Genomic DNA, 22,280 nt, shown 5'->3' on the forward strand with positions numbered 1-22,280 from the left:
AGCGGCCATGAGCTGCGTCTAAGGCGAGATCAGGTCGGCTCCCTGCCTCCCTCTCTTTCCCAGAACAGGACACCTGACCCAACAGTGGCAGACCCCCAGCCAAAGACCAGCCTCCAGTCGGCCTTGGCTGGAAGTGCTGCCGATGGTTTTGGCAAAAGTACCACATGGGGGAGGCTCCAGGAAATATGAGCAAGATCCGAGAAACTCAGAGCGTGGGCGAGACGGGCCTCGGAGTTCCCTTCTGGGAGGGCTGGGACAGTGCCGTGGGGATCAGGGATCACAGCCGTAACTCTCCAGCCTCGGAAATGGCCAGGCACCGACCACAGAGAACTCAGCATTTGGGGGAGGCCTTGGAGACACAACCCAAACACAGGCCAACCGATAAAAATTAAGAAGCTGATTCCCACCTTCGCCAGCCTCCAGGGCACAGGACCCACTGGTTCCCTTTGGAGCAATTTTCTTCATGGAATGCTCAGGCTTTGCTGTTGAGCATTTGGCTTACACATGTTCCTTCAAATGTCTCTTGCTCTTGATTTTTTTCCGGGCAGTTCGCCCCTTCGGTTTTTGTTCTGTTTTGTTTTGTTTTTTTGCTTGTTTGTTTTCACAAAGCTACTTTTTTTTTTTAAGACTTTATTTATTTATTTGGCAGAGAGATAGACAGAGCCAGAGAGCACAAGCAGAGGGAATTGCAGAGGGAGAGGGAGAAGCAGGCTCTGCACTGAGCAGGGAACCCGATGCGGGACTCGATCCCAGAACCCTGGGATCATGACCCAAGCAGAAGGCGGACGCTTAACCAACCCCTACATGGGGTCCCAGCGGGGCCTAGCGCCTTGCTTCTGCTCTTCTGCTTCCCAAATGGAGCAAACCCTGCCCATGACAGTCACAGAAGCCTTACAATCTGTGGCTGTTAAAAGGACCCCAAGTCCAGTGGACATTTCCCAAGAACGTACTGGACTAAATTTAGCACAGATTCCCGAGCCTGAGTTGCCGTGCTCCTATAGTGGCTCATGGCATATGTCCATGGAGGAGGCTGGCCCTACCAGCTATCCCCTCAGGAGCCCAGCAGATGTGTATGAAATCAGGAAACATGCCCAGGGAGACCCTGAGGACCCCCCCCCCCACACACACACACACAGATGACGGGACACATTCTTGTGGCCGAGGGTCATCGTGAAATGACTCAGCCCTTGGGTGGCTCCACATATGTATTACAACCACAGAGTGGGACTCAAGGCAGGGCTGTTTCCAAACAGTGTCACGGCTGAAAAATGCACAGGGGAGGGGGGCCTTCCTGGTGACACTCAGCCACGGGCCAGATCAGCTGAGGGGCTCCTGGGTGGACTGTGACGCCTGTTCTCTCCCACGTTGGGCACTTTCACTCTGAGGTAGAGGAAGCTCCTTGTCACGGTCCCCAAGGCCAGTCAAAAGACACGGAATAAAACCTCTCTTGATCTCTGGATGAAAGAGTAGTGCACGCGGATGCTTCTGGCAAACAAACCTTCCGCACAACTTCAGAGCTGTGTTCACAAATGCTAACTTGTCTGCTTGGCTATGGAAACATCCTCTTCCCTCGGGCCTGCCTGGCAGAGCCAGGCACCCATGTTGGAGGATGAGGGTGGTGCCCAGGCTTTGGAGCTGCCAGGGGTTCATCCTTTCCCAAAGCAGGCACTCCCGTCCTATTGGCACTGGCCAATGTTCCTTTTATGCACCCAGGACAGCAACAGACGGCCTGGGTACCAGGGATGGGTGGGCAGGGAAGTTGGGGTGAGGACTGGGGGCAGGCCAACAGGAATACGGCTCCTGCAGGGGCAGCCAAGGGGCAGGAATGGGGTGGGGGGCACACAAGGAAAGTGCTCATCCCTGGAAGAAACATGTGGCCTCTCCTCAGGATGTGGAATCCACATCCAGGGAATGCACTCAAACATATTCCTTTGGCTACTCAGCGGGTATCTTTACCAATCACATGACTACACAGATACTACAATGCTTGGGATGGAAGCAACAAATGGTGTGAGAAATAGGAAAATCCTTAAGTTATCATATTATTTGTGCTTCTCCTCTTTGGGCCTCTGGGAGAGCTATACAGCCTTATGCTAATCCCATCACTCCTTAGTCGTCCTCATAAATTTATCTTTACCCACATTTCCTGTGGCTGAAAAAAATCAAAGAGCCAGGAGTAGTCTAAAATCCCCATTGAAATATTAGCTTTGACCTCCTCCTATACCAAATCTTTCCCTAATGCCAATTAAAAGAAAGAAAGAAAGAAAGAAAGAAAGAAAGAAAGAAAGAAAGAAAGAAAGAAAGAAAGAAAGAAAGAAAGAAAGAAAGAAAGACTTAGCCACCCTCCACAAATTCCTGGTACTGTCCAATAGAAGAACAAATTAGCAGAGGCTGCCCAAAGTAGCTCCAAACTAGAATAATGTCATCATTCACAACTGGAGAAGCACACCATCTTTTATTTATTTATTTTATTTTTTATTTTTTTTAAAGATTTTACTTATTTATTTGACAGAGAGAGACAGTGAGAGAGGGAACACAAGCAGGGGGAGTGGGAGAGGGAGAAGCAGGCTTCCCGCCAAGCAGGGAGCGTGATGCGGGGCTCGATCCCAGGACCCCGGGACCATGACCTGAGCCGAAGGCAGACGCCCAAGGACTGAGCCACTCAGGCACCCTGCAAACCATTTTTTAAAGAACAACTGTGATTGAGGTTTCCCTTCCTCCAGTGCATTCTCTGAGAAGTTGATCATGACCTTGGCTTTTGGCCTCACAGAGACCTTGTCATTTCCACTAAAGCATACACACTCTTCCCTCTCTGCTGGGGTATTGACAGGAGGGGTGGTCCTGGAGGTCAAAGCCCAACGTGACTGTACTTGGCTTTACTACAGTGAGGAGTGTGCCTCTGGATAAATTCATATTGCAAGTGTTTTATGGGAACTCTCCAGGAAGTAGGAATTCCACTTAGACTTGTTTGGTGAAGAATCCTTTTGAGAAGCAAATAATAGCTCACCCGTGAAATTGGTGATTTGTATGAACTGGGGTTTTCATGGATCAGGTTTGCTTTAAGTGAACTGTGTAATCACAAGCATATATACAGAGAGAGAGAGAGAGAGAGAGACGGGGAGAGGGAGAGAGGGAGGGAGGGAGGGAGGGAGAGAGAATGAGAACCACTTTATCATCTTAAAGCATCTATGAAGGGTGGTACCTGCAATGTGGTGGGTGCCACACAGGCTACGCTGTCTTCCCTCTGGGAGGCAGGCTGCTGGGCACTACACATTTGGTAATCTTGCCCATAAAATGCTGATTGGACACTTATCGTAGAATGCCGAGGGCACTGTAGATTCAAATGGTCCCCATCACAGGCATAGGCGGTGTGGTTTTGCAGGAGTTTGGTTAGATAACCTGGAAAATATTCAGCTGGGTTACAAGAGGCCCAGGAACCCACCACTCCTTCACAGCTTTCTGAGCAGGGGGACCTCGGCTCCCCCAGGGGGAAGGGGCTGGTCAGTCAGAAAGATGGGGGGGCGGAGCTTCCTTAGCAGCTCCCATGGAGAAGACCCCAAACTGGGCTCGAGGTGAGGCTGAAGGAGCAAGTGCCAGTTTTCCCATCTGGGTTGTAAACCTTGGTCTGGAATGGCCCGTTGGAAGGCTCAGAGGGCTCTTTCCCTTTGGGATTGGCCAGGAGCCAAGAAATCCTGAAGCATCTCTATAAAGCTGGAAAAAAATTCCAAGTGGGTGTCCCTTGGGCATGTAGATGCCTGTCCCTGAAGAGATTTGGGTTCTCTGATCTCCCACTAGCTAGGCCGGGCCTTCCTGGATGGAGGGGATGCCATTTTATTTTGAGGTCACTACTTCTGGGCACTGGAAAGAAAAGGCAGGGCATCTTGCATGGGGTAAGGGTCTGCTCTGAAGGGAGGGAAGGGGTGGATGGTGGGGCTCTGTCACAGGCTGACCAGTGTCCCACCACAAGTTCATGTTCACCAGGAACTTCAGATGCCCCCTTATTTGGAAATAGGGTCCTTGCAGTTGTAATTAGTTAAGATGAAGTCATACTGGAGTAGGCTGGTCCTTGACAGGTGTGACAATGTCCTTATAAGAAGAGAAGAGACAGAGGGAAGACAGCCATGTAAAGACTGGAGTGATAACATCTAAAAGCCAAGGAACCCAAGGATTGCTTGCAGTCACCATGAACTGGAAGAAACAAGGAAAGATTCTACCATAGAACCTTCCAGAGGCAGCCCAGACCTTCCACACCTTGACCTCAGGTTCCTGGCCTCCAGAGCCCAGAGGGAATGGATTTCTGCTGTTTTCAGCCACCCCAGCCTGTGGTCCTTTGTTACAGCGGCCCCGACAAACTCATACAGGCTCCCTGTCCCTGGCTACTTCTCAAGCAGGCTGGACAAACCACAGGGCCTTGGGCTCTGAGGAGCCGTCTGCATGGCCGGGCAGGTGTGGGCGGCCTGGACCGCTTCTCAGAAAGGAGGAAGGAAGGTTCATCTGAAATGTAGATTCCTTTCCTCCTCACACCTCATGAGGTCAGTTGCAAGGCAGCTGGGAGGGAAGCCAGGGACTTTCTGGTGAAGTGTGTGGGAGCCGGGTTTGGCAGCCCTTAGCCTCTGAGGGGGCGGAGCGGGTGCGGAGGAAGGCAGTTTCAGAACTCCCCTATTCCCACACAGACGGCCCGGGCTGCAGTTATCCCTGCTGAAGTTTCAAAATCCTCTCTGACCATGATTCTCTGCAAAGGGCACCCACTGCAGCTCCCTGGCCTTCCTTGAAAGTCACAGTGAAAGGGACCATGACATCTGCTATAGGTTTGTCACACTTGCCAACCTGAAGGTGAAGAGTGGGAACGCCCACCTTCACATGTAACCCAGGCCTGAGGTCTCTCACTACAACTCCCTTTTTCCTTCCCACCCTTGAAAGAAGAAAGCCAAGGACTCCTACCCTGAGTTGATTTCCCTTAGAGAAGTGGACGAGAGCACTTTGTGAGAGCAGCAAAACTGACATCAGGCACTGGGGCTATGAGTCAGGGTCCTGCTTATTGGAACAATGTCCTCACTCTCACCGTGCTCCCCACCAGCCACCAAGAGAGGCCGGGCAGAGACCCCTCGGTGGTCCAATGGCAGGTCAGCATTTTCCTGCAGGACACACGGGTGGACCCTGATAAAGGCATGAGTTGTGAAAATTCCAGCCTCCTTTATGGGATCTCAGCTCCCCCTTATGAGCCACACCAGGGAACTCAGAGTCAACCTGATGCTTCCCCAGGCCAGCACCCACCCCGAAGCTCCCGAGGCTGGTACCCCTACCCCTGCACCTCCTCAAATTCATCACTAAAACTTTTTTGTCCACCCATCACCACATCATTCACCAGGACCACACCAGATGACCAGCTGACTAAAATGTTAAATTATTCCTGGGAGCACGACTTCAGCTTAATGGCTTGTCCAACAGGCCATGTGTGACTCTAGCTAGATGAAGGAAATGAGAAGGCTGTGGGGGTGTTGGAGGCAGAAGACGGAAGGGGCCTGGGTCCCAGATTAATGGAGAAGATTAGCAGAGCCTTCTCCACAAACTGGTACATGAATGGAAAAGCCATTACCTTTCTTCTCTCTATTTGTCATGTAGTCTGTCCCCAGTGAACAGAACTTGATCTCTGTGGGGCCATTTGCATCAAAACATGACATGAGTGCATTTGCAGTGGCCTGAACCTCGCTGCATGCCATACTTGTTTTCGGAGAGCGGTATTCTGGAGGCAGAAGCTCAATGCAGAGAATGGCCTCTGGAGGCCTTCTGGGCCCTTCTGCCAGTATGTCAGTTCTAACACCATGAGGTACAGAGAAGATACTCCAGCAGTAAAATCTGCTCTGGAGTCAGTCCAATTCCTTCTTCAAAAACCTATGCCTGTGTCCAGACAATGGAATAGTATTCAGCACTAAAAGGAAATGAGTTATGAAGCTGCAAAGACATGAAGGAAACGTCAATGCATAGTATTAAGTGAAAGAAGCCAATCTGAAAAGGCTACAGACTCTATGAGTCCAATGACATGGCATCCTGGAAAAGGCAAAATTATGGCGATGGTAAAAAAAAGAACAGTGGTTGTCGGAGGTTTGGGGGAAGGGAAGGATGAGCAGGGGGAGCACAGAGGATTTCAAAGCAATAAAACTACTCTGCACAATACTCTAGTGATGAACATAAGTCATGACACATTGTCAAAACCTACAGAACACATAACACCAAGAGTGAACCCAGAGTAAATTATGGACTTTGGTCCATATTATGATGTGTCAATGTAGGTTCATCAGTTGTAACACATCTACCACTCTTATGGGGAATGTTGATGAAGGGGGAGGCTGTGCCTGCATAGGGACTATGGGTATTTGGGAATTCTCTGTATCTCCCACTCAATTTTGTCATGCACTTAAAACTGTTCTACAAATGAAAGTCTATTTAAAAGAAAAAAAATTAAAACCACCCAGGCTTCCCCAGAATAGTGTTACCTTTGGGAGGAGAGGGGTTCTTGACAGGGAGGCGACATGAGAGTGAGCTGGCAAAGCTCTTTTCTTGATCTGAAGGGTGGCTACATGTTTTATTTTATAAAATTCTCCCAGCTACACATTTGTGATAGGTGCACTTTTTGGTGGGTAAATAAAACTGTTTCTTTTAAAAAAAAAAATCTTTACCTCCAGTTATCTGACCAATGCTTTCAACCAATGAAGAAAGTCTAGACACCATGGAGTCTATGGAGGATTGATAGGTCAAGGGCAGTTGCAGGATGCCATGTCCTACAGCCAGGCACATCCCCACTAGATGCTACTCTAGAGTGACGGCAGAAGATGCTCATGAGGACGGGCCACCAGCCCTCACACCTCAGGGTCCTCCACAGGTGCTTCCCACACCTCATTCTGATTGGCCCACCATGTCAGAAGCTGCTAAGAGGTCAGGAAGAAGGACAAATTAGAACTACCCATGGTTTTCAGCAACGCGGAGGACGTCAAGGACATTTTCGAGCGGCATTTGAGATGGTGAGTGGGGACACTAGCCAGTTTGGAAAAGGAGGAAAAGTGAGTGGAAATTGAGGAAATCCCAGATGGTTCTTGTGGTACACAGAATAGCACCCCCCACCCCACTGATGTCCCCAGGTCCCCATCCCCAGAGCCTGGGAACATGTTCCTTTACGTTGTAAAAGGGATTCAAAGGTTGTGATTAAGTTAGAAATCTGGAGATGGGAGATGATCCTGGAGGATCTGAAAGGCTCCATATAATCACCAAGGTCCTCATAAGGAGGTTAAAGTCGGTGAAAGATGTGGCAGTGGAACCAGAGGTTGGAGTGATGCAGCCATGAGACAAAGGATGCAAGTGTTTTTAGAAACTGGAAAAGTCGAGGAAACAGATTATGCCCTGAAGACCCCGAAAGAATGCAGTACAGTTGACATCTTGATTTTAGACCTCTGATCTCCAGAGCTGTAAGAAAATAAATCTGTGCTGTTTTAAGCCACCAAGCGTGTGATGATCTGTTATAGCAGCCATAGGAAACAACACAGTTTATTCAGATGACTCCTGAAACAACTTGGTAGAAATGAGGAGAGACACAGGGCTGACGTTATAAGAACTGATGTCCAGGGTCAGATTTTTAAATAACTGTGATTGAGTTAAAGCTAGGAGAGACCTATGTATGCATGTGTGTGTGTAAATACATATGTAAACGGGCCCTAGGTCATATGTAAATTATATTTGTTACTGTGGGTTGAGGTTGAACACATTGTATTAAGCAAGAGGGTGCGTGCAATGTTGGAGTGTGGGCTCCAAGCTAGGAAATGACCACTGGAGAGGCCCAAGGGAATAAGGTCTGCTGAGATCCAACAAGGTCAGAGTGGGTATGACCACACCAGCAGGCTGGAGAAGTAGGAGGTTGTGCCCGAAGCGATTTTGAGGTGGAGCAGTTGCAGATGATGGAAATATCCAAGAGGCCGCCATGGAAGAGGGTGTGAGAAGTGGGTGGAAGGGAAGGTTGCTAGAAATGAGGGTGCCCTCTGGAATAGGCATCTCCCAGGATAAAGGTAGGAACTGGGTTTGAGCAGGAGCCTGCTGCCAAAGTTGACCTTCAACCAGGGGCAGATGACAGATGACCCCCTCCGTCTTGCCAGTGTGCTGTCCCCAGTGAGCACACACACTCTTTCCGTTTTGTAGGGCAGAGTCAATACATTACTTAGTATTTTAGTCCATTCAGGCTGCTGTAACAAACCACCACAGATCAGGGGGCTTGTAAACAACAGAAATTCATTTCTCACAGCTCTGGAGGTGGAAAGCCCAAGATCAAGGTACCAGCATGATTACATTTTAGTTAGGTCCCTTTTCCTGGTTTGGAGCTAGCATCATCTTGCCGTGTCCTCACATGGTGAAGGGGCTAGGGAACTCTGTGGCATCTCTTTTATAAGACATTAAAGGATTAGGGAATCTCATTCATAAAGACTCCACCCTAATGGCCTAATCACCTAATACCGTCCCCTTTGGGGGTTAGGATTTCAACATATGGATTTTAGAGGGACTCTAACATTCAGACTCTAGCGCTTAGCTTCTCCACCCCTTGGTTTCTTGGCTGATTCAAATGAGATCCCTTTTAAAGAATGACTACCCTTGTGGCTTTGTGTTCATGGTTCTCTCTGAATCAAATGCCCCATCACGCTGGATCAGTCAAAAATGCTTTATTTCCTAATAGGCTCAGCCAGAGCTCTGGGTCAAGCTGTATGTGTGTGGGCAAATATTTACTGCCCTGAAAGAAGGCAGAAGAGCAAACTGTTAAGAAATCAGTCCTTAGAGCCTGGCCTGGCCTGGAAATCGTCTGTGGATCCTTTTATTTTTTAAATTTTATTTATTTTTTTTATTTTTATTTATTTATTTTTTTATTCCATCTCATGCACTCTCTCTCTCTCTCTCTCATTCTCACACTCTCAAATAAATAAATAAATCTTTAAAGGTAGACGGATAATTCATGGGGAAGGAGCCCCTAAGAGTGGCAGAAGCTCTCCTCTGTCTTCAGAAAGACAAGGGGAAGTAACTCTTGAGATTCTCATCCCCATCACCTTTACAAGGAAAACCCATTTATCCAGAAATGTTCAGTGACCAGAGAATGACCAGAATGTAAAGAACCGATTTTTAAGGAAGCATGGGCGTGTTCCAAAGTGTTCTATGAGAGGAAGAAACATTATGCAGGGGAGAAAGGAGGTGTTAGGGCAAAATGAGCTTGGGGTGTATGGGTTAAAACAAAGCAAACACAATTCTTTCCCTGCAGGACTTCCCAGAGCCACAGATACACCAATGCGCATAGCAACTATCAAGCATCAGAAATAGGAGGTAGAATCCTTCACACATAATTGACCAGCACATCATTCTTTTTTTTAAGATTTACTTATTTGAGAGAGAGAGAGCAGGAGGGGCAGAGGGAGAGGGAGAGAAAGAATCCCAAACAGACTCCACACTGAGCATGGAGCCCGATTCAATCTCACGAACCTGAGATCATGACGCAGAGATCACAACCTGAGCCAAAAACCAATTGTCGGACGCTTAACTGACTGCACCACCCAGATGCCCCCAAGCACATCATTCTTAAGGAAACAATTAGAGTTTCGTAAACCACAGTCAATGCTGACAGCTGCATTTAACTTGAAAGATTTCAGAAGGCACTTCAGAATCCCACATGGTTTCAGAATCATCATGCAGTGTCAGGGGACAGGGAGGAAGAGCAGGGAGCAGAGGACTCAACGCCCGAGAGCAGGGTTCACAGTGAGATTAAAATGTGTGACTGTGCCCATCACCTCTCAGCACTGGTGTCCTCATGTTTTATGGTGAGGATCAGATGATATAACGGCACAGCATCTTTATCAGCCATAACCCATAACAGCAGCAGTTGAGGGGATTGTTATTGTACTGCCAACCTTGAAGAACACAAATTTACGCAGAACTCTTCGGTGGCTTGCAAATCAAACTGCATTCCCAATCAGCCCTGTCTGCTCTGAGCACTGATGGTAATACATTCAACTCAAAGACAAGTACACAGCCCAGTAGCCATGCTTGTGGTCCAGAAATATCACTGTTCAGCTTGAGGAGAAAGGAAAATTTTCCTTCCCTCCCTCCCTCCCTCCCTCCCCCCACTTTTTCTTCATCCTCTCTCTCTCTCTCTCTCTCTCTTTCCTTTTTTAAAATAATTAAGGTTATGGGGCACCTGGCTGGCTCAGTCAGAGGAGCACGAGACTCGTGATCTCGGGGCTGTAAGTTCGAGCCCCATGTTAGGTGCAGAGATTATTTAAAAATAAAACCTTTAAAAAATAATTAAGGTTTACAAATTACTAAGATTTAGAACAGGCCAAAGAAGCTGCAAATTCTTCCTCCTTTCTTTTCTGAAGTCAGAGCCCCTCCACAAGAGTCTGGGTTTTCCAAGAGCTGATGCTGCCTGAGTCACTCTAAGCACAGGATATAAGTACATCAGTTGCTGGCCCCACATCCATGTGCTAAAGTCCCCTAATCACCAGGGTCTAATTTCCCCATCTTCCTTCTGGGAAGAGAGTGGAATTCAATTCTGTTGCCCTTGCTACCCTCCCCCACTTATTTAATGGAGCAGAACCCTCCAATCCATTAATGCTCTAGATAAGAGACTACACCCTTTTATTCACAAATACTCAAAGGTGTTTCTACATGTTTGAAGTTCTTTTCCAGAAAAGGGTTTTTTTTTCCCCTTTTGTGTTTGTGAGTGTGTTTAGAGAATTGGCAAAAGCAGGAGCAAGGGGGCAGTCCATGAGGCTTTAGGGCAATGAGTCAGTGTTTCTAAGAGTGCAGGAAAGGCCCCACAATGGATGAAGGGCTCACGACTGGGCACCACACACCCAAGATCGTTAAGATCAAAAAGTGAAGTTGATTTAAGTAATTTCTCTAGGCCCAGGTTTGGCACAAGGAAGTTGAACCTGGAGGTTAATTATGGAAAAAACGAGAGCCATCAGCATGTGTCTGAGGTGTTCAAGGGGGAATTACAAAGACTAGGGACTTCCAAGGATAGCTCTCTGAACTTAAATAATGAGCTTAGATCCCGGTCCCAAAACAGACCAGAGGAGGACAGAAGGTGAACTGAGGGTCTGGATTGGAAAGGGACCATACATTTCCTTCTGAGCACATGGGAGGGGCATATTTCCCACTCCCCCTCACAATCGTGTGGGCCAGTGGAAAGTTCTGGCCAATGGAAAGAGGGTAGAAGTGATGTTTGCCACTTTCGGATCTGGCCCTTGAGATTCTGTGTGACCCTCCACTCCCTCTCTCTCCCCATCTGCTGTCACATGTGGAAGATAGAAGAGACAGCTCTGAGGACCCAGAAAAGATAGGGGAGGCACAACATGGAAGGAATCTGGGTCCCTGAAAGACTGCACAGCCTCCCCCTTTTCCAATTACACTGGATCATAGCATGAGCAAGAACTAATCCTTTATTCTGTTATTCCCCTAAGATTTGGGAGTTGTTTGTTTCAGCAGCTAGCCTACCCTGTCTAATACTCCTGCATTCTATCAGTTGGTGCTTGTGTTAAGTAGAAAGCTGGCAGGACTTTGAGAAGTACCAAAAACTTCCACCAAACACACCACGTTGGTTTGTGATGCATATTGTTGACACCATTCCACATGACCTTCAGTTCTCATCTGGGGAGTCATCTCTTTGAATTAGGACCTTCCTACAATTAAAGTGAGTTAAATTACTAATGAGTTAAAAGGGATTAGAGGTCTCATTAATTAGTCATCACCCTCCACAATGCCACTGACTTTTAACAAATGCATTGGCAAAAGTGGAAAGCAGAGACTAGTGGGCTTGGATGGAACGCTCCCAGGCAGGCAATATACTTGCTTCTATATACTGATGGATGTGGGAGAGGGTGCGGGGCTGTGAACACACTGGTTGGCATGTGTTTCTCCACTCCAGAGAGTGTCGGCCCTAGATCAGAAGCAGCAAAGCATAGAGGTGGTGGCCACAGGCTATGATATGGGGAATTCAGGCTCTGGACCTGCTCAGATCAGATGCTTCTTTGGGGATGTTGAGTAGAATCTCTTTAGACCTCAGCTGTAAAATCAGAGAGTTAAGCCTACTTTAGAGGGTTGATGCGCAAGTGATAAGAAACAGCATAAGTGGGGCACCTTATATGGTGGCTGGCATATCATTTTTCCTCCCCGAGGAGAGCGTGAGTGTACTAGAAGATAAACAGATTGGCAGTCCAATCTCTGGAAGAGAGAGCCTCAGAGAAGGCAAAGACAAAGAGCACTCCAAATCCACTTCTTCCCACCTCCACCTTGGTTTGGCCTTGGGACAAAGAAATCTGGTAAACGAGTAGACGATGTTTGCTTTCATATTCTATAAAATTGCCCCCAGGAAGGGGCTCATCTCCATGATGGGGGGGATCATACCATCAGTCATTTTTCCTCAGGTTTCAGGGGGCTGTGGAAGCATTTTTCAGAGAAATGAGCACAACGCTCCCTGAAAAGAACCAACTAAATGCAAATTTGGGTAAGTTGGCTGGCTTCTGATAAGCCACTTTCAGACTACAAATTCCTGAAATCCAGTCTCTGACCACTTTTCCTCAACAAAGTCAGCGATTCTCTTTGAGAACAAAACTGCTTGGTTTTCTTAAAGCCAAACAGAAATACTATTTCCAAAGGCATTGAACCTACAAACTTCCCATGTTCACTCTTGTTCCAAGAGCATTTAGAGGAATCCCAAAGTGTATTGATTAAAATACTCTCAAATTTCTAATCAGATATGGGAAAAATTAACCCTGGGAGTTGATTGCGAACCTTTGTCGAGTAACGTGACAATGTCCCCTGACTCTCTCTGTGACTTTTCTGCCTTGAGAAATGAACATCCTATGTCTTACAGGGAGCCACATGGCACCCAGTCACCAGCTTCCAGGCACATGGAGACTTTCCTACTGCCCCAGGACTTGGAATTTTTGTTTCCAATGTTAGTTTCTGGGAGTCACTTACCCAAATATCTTCTACCTTGTTATTTTCTCTCCCAATACCTCCTTGTTTTCTCTTCCTACACACCTACCCTGTGATTCATCAAGTCCCAGACTTTCCTTTTTAGAATTATATATATTTTAAGTGGATTCTTCTGTGTGGATGCCCATGTGTCAATTTACATGTACGGATTTCAGATCCTTGTGCTCGTCTGGCTAAGCATCGGTCCACACATGTCCTTCTACTGTATGACTTTCCAAATCACTCAAACAAAAACCTCAAGTCCTTTCGTGACTGGGGTCCCTTCTCCCTACGAGACTTTATCTCCTATCATTCTCCCCTTGGCTATGGCCACAGCGGTCTCCTTGTTTCTGAAAAATGCCACCCACATCCCCACCTCAGGATTTTGCTTTGGCTTCTCTATTCGCCTGAAACCGTCTTCTTCCAAATATCTGCTTTTTCCCTCCCTCCCTACATCCTGCCCTTTTTCAAATGTAACCTTATGAGACAGGCCTTCCCCAGCTCCTCTGCAAAACAGCACACCTTCTGCCCCACCACCCCTGATTCTGCTCTATTTCACCGCGTGGAGGCCTACTGTCGGCTTCTCCCCTTTTGAATGTAAGAGGGATTTTGTCTTATTTATTGCTCTGTGCCTGGCACCTGAAAAAAATCTGACACAGAAGGGAATGAGCGAGTAGCAGATTCTGATGAATGCTTATAGCAACCAGCTTCACCCAGTACTTACACATCTTAAAATTTCTATTTTCCCAATGCCTCAACATCCCACAAACAGACGATGAGCAGTGATCAGGGACATAAGGCTGGCCCCTGTTACCAGTTCCCCTTCTTGGGCTCCCTGACCATGACCTAGTCACATTCAAACACACCAGTAAAAAGCCTCATGCCTTTGCCTGTGTACTCCAACTAACCCCCAATAAAGGCACTTGCCTACAGGACCTCTCCCTCTCAGCTCCCCACCTGCTTGGTTGAGCTGCTCCCTGGGCACTCCTCACATATGGTCCCCTGTGTGGCCGCCATGCCTCTCTCCTCAAAGACCTGTGAGGATAATAAACCCCTTAATTTCATGTGCCTTCCCAAGTATAATTTCCATGGCCATGATGGAGTGATCCCAGGAGAACTTACTCCCCAGTTTACAACACAGTAATATACTATGTTATACATACATATATGTATACATATAACATATATATACAATAATATTGTATACCTATTTATATACATATACACAGAAAGGAAGGGTATGAATCAATTGATTAAGAATTACTCCAAGCATGCTGTGTTGGACTTGAAATACAATCTTATGATTACACTCACTATTTTATTTTGAACAGGTCTGATAGGAGCTCCTTCCTGCTTTTTGACCAAAGGTTTCAAATCCTATAAAAAGGAACACCTTGTTTGGTAACCAGGTACTAAACCCAGAAAGTTATTCAGTGAACACCATCTGGATTAGATTAGTGTAAAGGAAACTGGATCAATCCCCATTTGCCTCAAGCACCTAAAAGGATTACTTTTCCTTTTCTTTAGGATGCCGAGTAACCCCCAAACAACAGAGCCACTTGGTGAGTTAAGGCGGGAGACTGCAGTGCATTTGTTAACTTCATGCAACTTTTTACCAGTGCTTGAAACTCAGATATGAAATCTACACTTGATCTTTCCTGCCCGGAATTGGCCAAATTAGAGGCTCTATCCCCAGGTACAACAAAAAGCTCTCAGAAATACTCAGGGAAGCTGACCAACCAGAACGCCCCACACAGCCCAGCCCACAGCCGTGGGGGTGGACAGGTGCTGCCTCCCGGCCCAACCAGTAAACAGCCTTTCAACTTCAGATGGCTTACCTCCCGTCTGCCCACTGCCGAAATGTGTAGGATGATCAAGGGACATGGGATCCGTTTAAGGTTGAAATGAAACTTCAGGGCATGCATTTTGTGTTTCATTCAGTTAATTGGAAAATTATAGAGTGATTTCACAGCTCGTAATACTGAAACTTTTTTTAAAAGATTTATTTATTTATTTATTTGACAGAGAGAGACACAGCGAGAGAGGGAACACAAGCAGGGGGAGTGGGAGAGGGAGAACCAGGCTTCCCGCTGAGCAAGGAGCCCATGTGGGGTTCCATCCCAGGACCCTGACATCATGACCTGAGCAGAAGGCAGATGCTTAATGACGTCCGAGCCAGCCAGGCGCCCCACGAAACTTTTTTTTTCCCTTACACTTTAGAAATGATGGTGTTTGGTGAGTAGTGCCATAAACTTCAGAAAGCCATTTGGAAGGTTGCAACAATTAGATTTAGGGGCAAAACAGGTTTGCTGTACTTGTGATGGAATGCGTTTTGTTTCCTGGAACAAAACCAGAGCATGCAAGTTTCTAAAAGTTGAAACAAATGTAAACAGCGTATCCCAGAGGCGGTGCTTGGGAACAGCCTGGGCGGCCCTTAGGTCCCTTACAGCCTCCTCACTGGATCAGTGGAGGATCTTGGACAGGTCATCTGGCTTCCCCCTTCTTTTGCCTTAGAATTAGGGGAAGTAACAATATTTCTCCCTTTGTATTTCACAGACACAGGGGAGGCTGGACAAATGTAAAGAAATGCGGGCGCCCACACAGTAATTGGGCTGGCCTGGCCTTCCTCTTGATATTCATCCTTAATTGAGTCCCTGGCATGCTCCCCCCAGGGCAGGTTCAAAACTCCCCCAGCCCGCTCAGCTTCACCAAACCGCCCTGTGGACCCGTGCTTCCTTAATTCTGCCAGGAGCTGCTTATTTACTCTTCTGTATCCCTCCTTTGTGGACGTTTTTTTTTTTTTCTTCTGACTGTCCTCATCGTACACTTGTTATTCTTAATCTGTTACCTAATTTTATATACAACCATTTAGGCACCAGCTAAGTGATTACACCTCTCACTTTTGAGCCCCATTTTGTCTCCTTTATTCTCCACCACCCCAGAGTCCTTCTCTAGTTATTGACTCCTGGCCATTATCTTCTGGGTGGTTAGGTTGAGGAAGATCTGACCCTGGTCCTTGGTATAGGCAGCTGATCCTCATTATTCACAGATTCTATATTTGTAAATTCACCTACTCGCTAACATTTATTTGTAACTCCCAGATCAACAGTTGCAGGGTTTTCCTAGCTCAAAACAATTTTGTTAGCAACAGGCACTGTCCCACCTGAGGTGGAACGAGACGACCCTCTGCCTTCCGGATTCAGCTCTCATATCAAAAACAAGTGTCCTGGGGCACCTGGGTGGCTCAGTCCATTAAGCATCTGCCTTCGGCTCCGGTCATGATTCCAGGGTCCTAGGATCGAGCCCCGCGTCGGGCTTCCTGCTCCGCAGGAGTCTGTTTCTCCCTCTCCCTCTGTCTGCCATTCCCCCTGCTTGTGCTCTCTCTCTCTCACACACACATAAATAAATAAATAAATAATAAATAAATAAATCTTATATATGAGATAAAGTAGGATTTATATATCCACGTGATTGCTAGCCTCCCAAATGGTTACTGTTCATATATAATTCAAACATGCAGAATCACTTTCTGGGATTGCCTTCAGAGCACGTCTCCATGTGGTAGAACTTTGTTTTTGATTTCTAAAAGAATATAATTATATTCATTCCTACTGTTTTTATAAAAATCTCCAAACTTTAAAAAAATAAAATCCTTGCCATCTTCTAGCTCTTATGATCTTCACACCAGCTCTCAGAGATACCAGGGAAGTCTTTTGCTTTGTGCGAAAAGGTCATACAGCCAGCTGGTGAGGGGGCCAGAACAAGGCTCCACTCTGACGCCTGGTATAGAGTCTCTTCTCCGGATTCAAGGGGCTCCTCACTAACCCTGAATCCAGGGCTCTGAATGAAGGAAGAACTGCTCATCACTTCTCCCTCTACAATTTGTTATAATATTATGCTTAATGCTGGGGTAGAGGATGCACAGGGGGTGTTTAAAACACTAGGGGCAGAAGGGGGGGCAATAAAACCAGCAGGTGACACATCCAAGAGGCCAGAGGGCTTCCAAGTGGGAGGTGACACCTGCAGAAAGAGCAGGAGCCAACCAAGTGAACGTAAGCCTCAGGCATCGGGGCAGATATGCGAAGGCTCAGAGGGCATGTGTAGACATTCTGCACAGCCAGCCAGCGTGCAGAGTATGAGGTCAGGGGCAAAGACTGGAGAAGGAAGCGGTGCCCTGCTAATGAGTCTGAACTTCCATCTAAAGGCAGATGGGAGCTACTGCGGGCTTGTATGCAGGGTAGTGATGCTGTTCAGATTTACAATTCAGAGAAATCCTTCTAGCAGTCTGTGTTGGATGGACTGGAGAGACCCATGATGAAATTAGGGTGGTCGCAATCCTGCTGGGGAGCACTGATGCAGGTCTTGGGGATGGGGTGGGAGCAGCTGAGACCAGAATCAACATCACGGATGTACGACCTGAGCATTGCGTACAGCCCCACGCTCAGCCCACACTTGGTTTCACGCTCTGCTGTCACCATCTTGAAATTCTTCATAATTTAATCTTTGTATTCGTGTTTTGTAAGCGAAGCCCAATAGGACGATGGGGGATGTGCGTGGGCAGAGGAGTCACCCACACTATGAGCTGCCAGTGTTCCTTATGCCTCGTTCTCATGGTGATTTGAGATGCCCTGAGCACAGAATTCTGGTGGACCCACAATAGCGATGCATCCAGGAAAACCCAAAGTGAGCATCAGAAAGGCATATTCCATCCAGGATGGTAAACAGAGATGAGGACTACAAGCACCGAGCCACCATAGCTTCCACTAGAATCAGAACTGGCTTTGAACCAAGAGTGAGGCAATGGCATTGTGAGAAAGAGGAATGACCAAGGAGCCCCATCACATCTGTCTTTACTTGTGTTACTCCCTGCATGAGCCAGCTGCCTGTGCTGAAAACGAGGACAGGGAAGGGACGGAAAAGTAGTGGGACCTTTCAGCCCTTCCTCACACACCCGTAAGCCAAAGGTAGAGAGTGGTGATGAGTGTGCAGTATACGTGCACCATGAGAGTTGGGTCATTTCTATGATCCCATAGATGCACTCAATGCTCCTACATCTGCACTTAAAACTGGTATCACCTGGGGCACCTGGGGGGCTCAGTTGGTTGAGCGTCCAGCTCTTGGTTTCAGCTCAGGTCAGGATCTCAGGGTCCTAGGATCGAGCCCCACCTTGGGCTCCACTCTCAGTGCAGAGTCTCCTAGAGATTCTCTCCCTCCCTTTACCCCTCCCCACTCCGCTCTCTCTCTCTCTAAAAATAAATAAATAAATCTTTAAAAAAACTGGCATTGCCCAACATGAAGACGAACAATAAAATCCACACTAATAACTTCAAGTGCTCATCTTCTTTACTCAGGACGACACGGAGAGCAAATATAAACACCATGACAAGTTGGGAGAGAGACCATAGAAGGAAGGAGAAAGCTTCCTATTTTAGTGCCTTTAACAGCACATTGCCCCTGATTTCTGAGCGACGGCCCCCATGTTCACTGTGCACCAGGCCCTGCAAATTATGCAGTTTGTCCAGACTGAAATGACAGCGATTTTGGTCCTAGAAGGAGTGGGGGCAGGGGACAAGGGCAGCCGGGGGTCAGAGGGGATGCGGCATCAAGGACAGGGAAGACAAGGCAATGACTCCAGGTTTTGCACTGGTGGTACAACCACCAGGGAAATTCAGCTCTGAGACACTGGTGTTGTGGGTCTGTTCCACAGCGCCTGTGGGCATCCCTTGGAGCACCCGGGGGTGGACACTCCCAGAGGGGCCCTGGAGCATCCTCCGGCAAGTCTGCCGGCCACAGAGAGGTGGTGCCTGAAGCCCCGGGCAATGGTTGGTGGCAGAACCATGGGCAGGACCAGGGGGGAGAGGGAGGATGCAGACACTCAAGAGATGGGGCAACAAAGAAGGCCCTAGAAAGGAGTCTAGGAGGGAGGGCCACAGAAGGAAGGCAAGGGCTCAGGGTGGCTGTGCGGGAGAGGCAGATATCAGAGGGTTGACCCAAGTGGGGTTCCGTTAGCTCGACTGGCTGTGAGCAAAGTGCCCAGTCTCTCCCTGCCTCAGGAGGGCATGTATACAATGAGGATCAGGACAGCACCACTTACAGGAAGTGCTCAGTAAGTGCTCCCATCTTCCGGTCCTTCCTCGACTTGGGGGAGCATCACTGTAACCTTCACACGGGTTCTCCTTGCGCATGTCTCTGCGTCTGAATTTCCTCTTTTCAAGGACACCAGTCATATTGGATTGCCCCCGCCCCCGGCCCCGACAACCTTGTCTTAACTCCATTACTTCCATAAAGACGCTCTCTACGAGGGAGGTCCTGTTCTGAGGTAGCAGGGGTAAGGACTCTGACATATCTTCCCGGTGGCACAGGTGGGGGGACACAATTCAACCCCTAACTGCTCTGCCCAGAGTCAACTCTATACAAACATTCTCTATTATTATTACCTCCTTTCGTTCTCCTTCTGTTCAAAGGTATGAGGAAGAGACCAACAAGGGGCAGTTTGAGTTTGGGAAACGCACACGTGTTGTGGCCACCATCTCCATGACGACGTGACGTCTCTCAAGCAGCACTCAGCTGCCCAGGGGAAGGTAAATATGTGAAGCAAAGAGGGGGAACAAAGAAAAAGAAACAACACATTCTGGTAATGAGCCAAAGACAACTCTGGGCAGAAATACTGACAGTAAAGGAGAGAGGGAAGGCCACTCACTGTCCTTGCTCTCCCACAGCTGCCCAGGAGCCCACAGGGGGACTGCGATACAGGTGGACAGAAATAAACACCATCCCCTTCTCAACTTAAGCCAATACACTGTTCCCTACACATGCATAGCAGGAAAATCAACTTTTGGTAATTTATTAAAATAAATAATAGGTGTAGTCTGTGGAGTAGAAAGGTCTCGGGAGCCTGCAGCCAAGTGGAGGACTTCTACTAACCGAAGTCCTGATGCTCTTTGAAATGGTAAGAGTTGCCGCATCTGATCTTGAGATAAGCAAAAGGTAATAAACAGAATGAGTCACTGGAAGTGTCAAGCTGGGTATCACCTTCACAGAAGGTATTTCTGGGGCTAATCTGGAAGTCATCAATCCCAAAGGAAAAGACAGATGGAGCCAGGAGATGAGTCAAAGCTTGGGAAGCGAGGTACTGCGGGTCTTCTTGCAGAGGGGGCAGCTCCAGAGTGGAGTACCAACTGCGGCGGTCGGCATCATGGCAGGGCAGGCGTTTAGAAAGTTTCTTCCCCTCTTTGACCAAGTTTTAGTTGAAAGGGGCGCAGCTGAAACTGTAACCAAAGGAGGTATTACGCTTCCAGAAAAATCTCAAGGAAAAGTGTTGCAAGCAACAGTAGTAGCTGTTGGATCGGGCTCTAAAGGAAAGGGTGGAGAGATTCAACCAGTTAGTGTGAAAGTTGGAGATAAAGTTCTTCTCCCAGGATATGGAGGCACCAAAGTAGTTCTAGATGACAAGGATTATTTCTTATTTAGAGATGGTGACATTCTCGGAAAGTATGTGGACTGAAATCATTATTAAAATGGCATGAAGTGGAGCTGCCCATTCCAGTGAAGTTGTGAAATCTTTCATCATGTAAATAATTTTCATGTCTCTCTTTTATAATAAACTATTGGTATCCAAACTAAAAAAAAAAAAAAAAAAAAAAAAGCTTAGGAAGCGAGCGAGCGAGCGGGGGCGGCACTCTGACGTAGGCGCAGGGTTGGGAAGGGAACGGTGGAAATCATCTGTAGGGCAGCAGGGCGGCTCTCAGCAAGGCCAGGGGCAAGCGGCCTCTCCTCCATGCCTCTCTCCCTAACCCAACCCCCCTCCCCGCCCCATGCTGTCCTGCCACTTCATCCCAAAGCAACATTGGCAGTGCCTTCTCTATAGCTGTTCCCCTTGGCAAAGCTCCAGGTTCCAGAACCTTTCCCTCTTCACCCTCCCCTGCTCTAAGACCTGCTTATCCTGAGTTGAAGACCCTCACGGCTTTGCTAGACACACTGCCAACGAAAAGGAGCCATGAATCCGTGGGCGCATCTGTCAGCCACAAGAGGGCCACGCCCACCTTCACTGGACATCAAAGCTCACTCCGGAATTGTGAGTGACGTGACATCACATTCCTCCCTGTGTGACGCACTGAGAGCACAAGGTCACTGCTGTGACGGTCCTGCACGAATGCATGAGAATAAAACCAAGAAGAAACGTCAGACAGATCCAAACTCGGGGACATCCTGTAACATAACCGTCTTGGAATCTTCACAAAGGCCAGCATCAGGAAAGATTAAGACTGAAGGACTGTTCCAGGTTGCAAGGACACTAAGGAGACGTGACAGCTGAAAAGAACAGTGAGCAGGGATCTTCTGTTTTGCTCTAAAGTATGTTATGGGGACGGCCAGTGAAACCTGAATGAGGTCTGTAGCTTAGAAAACATTATTGCAGAAGGTTAATCTCCTGATTCTGATCACTGTTCTTGGTTAGGTAAGCCCCTGTTCTTGAGGGACACACAGAAGGGTTTAGGAGTAAAGGACATCTTGCTTGTGACTTAAAAAGGAATAAAGCAAATGTGATAAAATGGCAACATTTGGGGAATCTGAGTGAAGGGTATAAAGGAAGTCTCTGCACTATTCTTGCAAATGTTCTGTGTCTAGAAAAATAATAAGTTTTTAACATTTAATAAGCACACAGATGGATTGAAAAGTGTGCAGTGCTTTCCCATAGGTCTCAGCCTTGGCTGCACATCAGAGTCACCTCAGGAGATTGAAAAATATCGATGCCCCGGTCCCAGCCCAGAGATGCACATTCACTTAGCCTGGGGTGAAGCTCCAGACATCAGTACATCTGAAAATCTCCCCCGAGGTGACGCTAGCTGCCCAGAGGAATGACAAACAGGCTGTGGTATTATCAGATGAGTGGGGAGCTCTGAGCGGGGGTCTTTCTGAGCCCCCTCAGCTCTGCTTCCTGTGAGAGCTGATCCTGGGAGCAACACAGAGACTCAAAACCAGAGCAGGGTCCTGGGTCCAATCTTGGTCCTGCCACTAATAAGCTGGGGAAAAACTGGGCCAGAGGAGACCGACCAACAGCTACCTCGAGACAAAATGATTCAATAACCCTCCCCTCCTTGGGCCCTAGTGCCCTGGGGTGGTTTACACAGGATGACAGCCCCAAATCCTTGTGACATCCAGGCGGCAGAAAAAGAATTGGGTGAGTAGGGTTGACTGATTTCTGGTATTGCTGGCAGGTTCAATCACAGTTTGCATGACTCCCTGCAGGCCCCTCCCTTCACAAGGACTGAAGTCTAAGAGGG

General features: G+C 47.7%; 1 protein-coding gene and 1 pseudogene across 4 annotated transcripts in view; one reads left to right on the forward strand and one right to left on the reverse strand.

The window, feature by feature from the left end:
* The window catches only part of EVA1C (eva-1 homolog C), a 72,225-nt gene that overhangs the window by 35,611 nt on the left and 14,334 nt on the right, over positions 1-22,280 (reverse strand). For 3 of the 4 annotated variants that reach the window (XM_028116133.2, XM_028116124.2, XM_088021532.1), the window contains one exon: positions 3,203-3,399. The exons of the other annotated variant lie outside the window; for it this stretch is intronic. In XM_028116133.2, coding sequence (XP_027971934.1) covers positions 3,203-3,399 — 197 coding nt within the window. The remainder of the gene's footprint in view (positions 1-3,202; positions 3,400-22,280) is intronic. 4 annotated transcript variants of the gene reach the window in all.
* On the forward strand, positions 20,195-20,541 carry LOC114218882 (10 kDa heat shock protein, mitochondrial pseudogene; annotated as a pseudogene).

Source organism: Eumetopias jubatus, unplaced genomic scaffold (assembly GCF_037043125.1).
Source record: "Eumetopias jubatus isolate StellerSeaLion01/CBP00866 unplaced genomic scaffold, mEumJub1_p1.0 scaffold_1, whole genome shotgun sequence".
In the NCBI taxonomy this organism is placed as follows: Eukaryota; Metazoa; Chordata; class Mammalia; order Carnivora; family Otariidae; genus Eumetopias; species Eumetopias jubatus.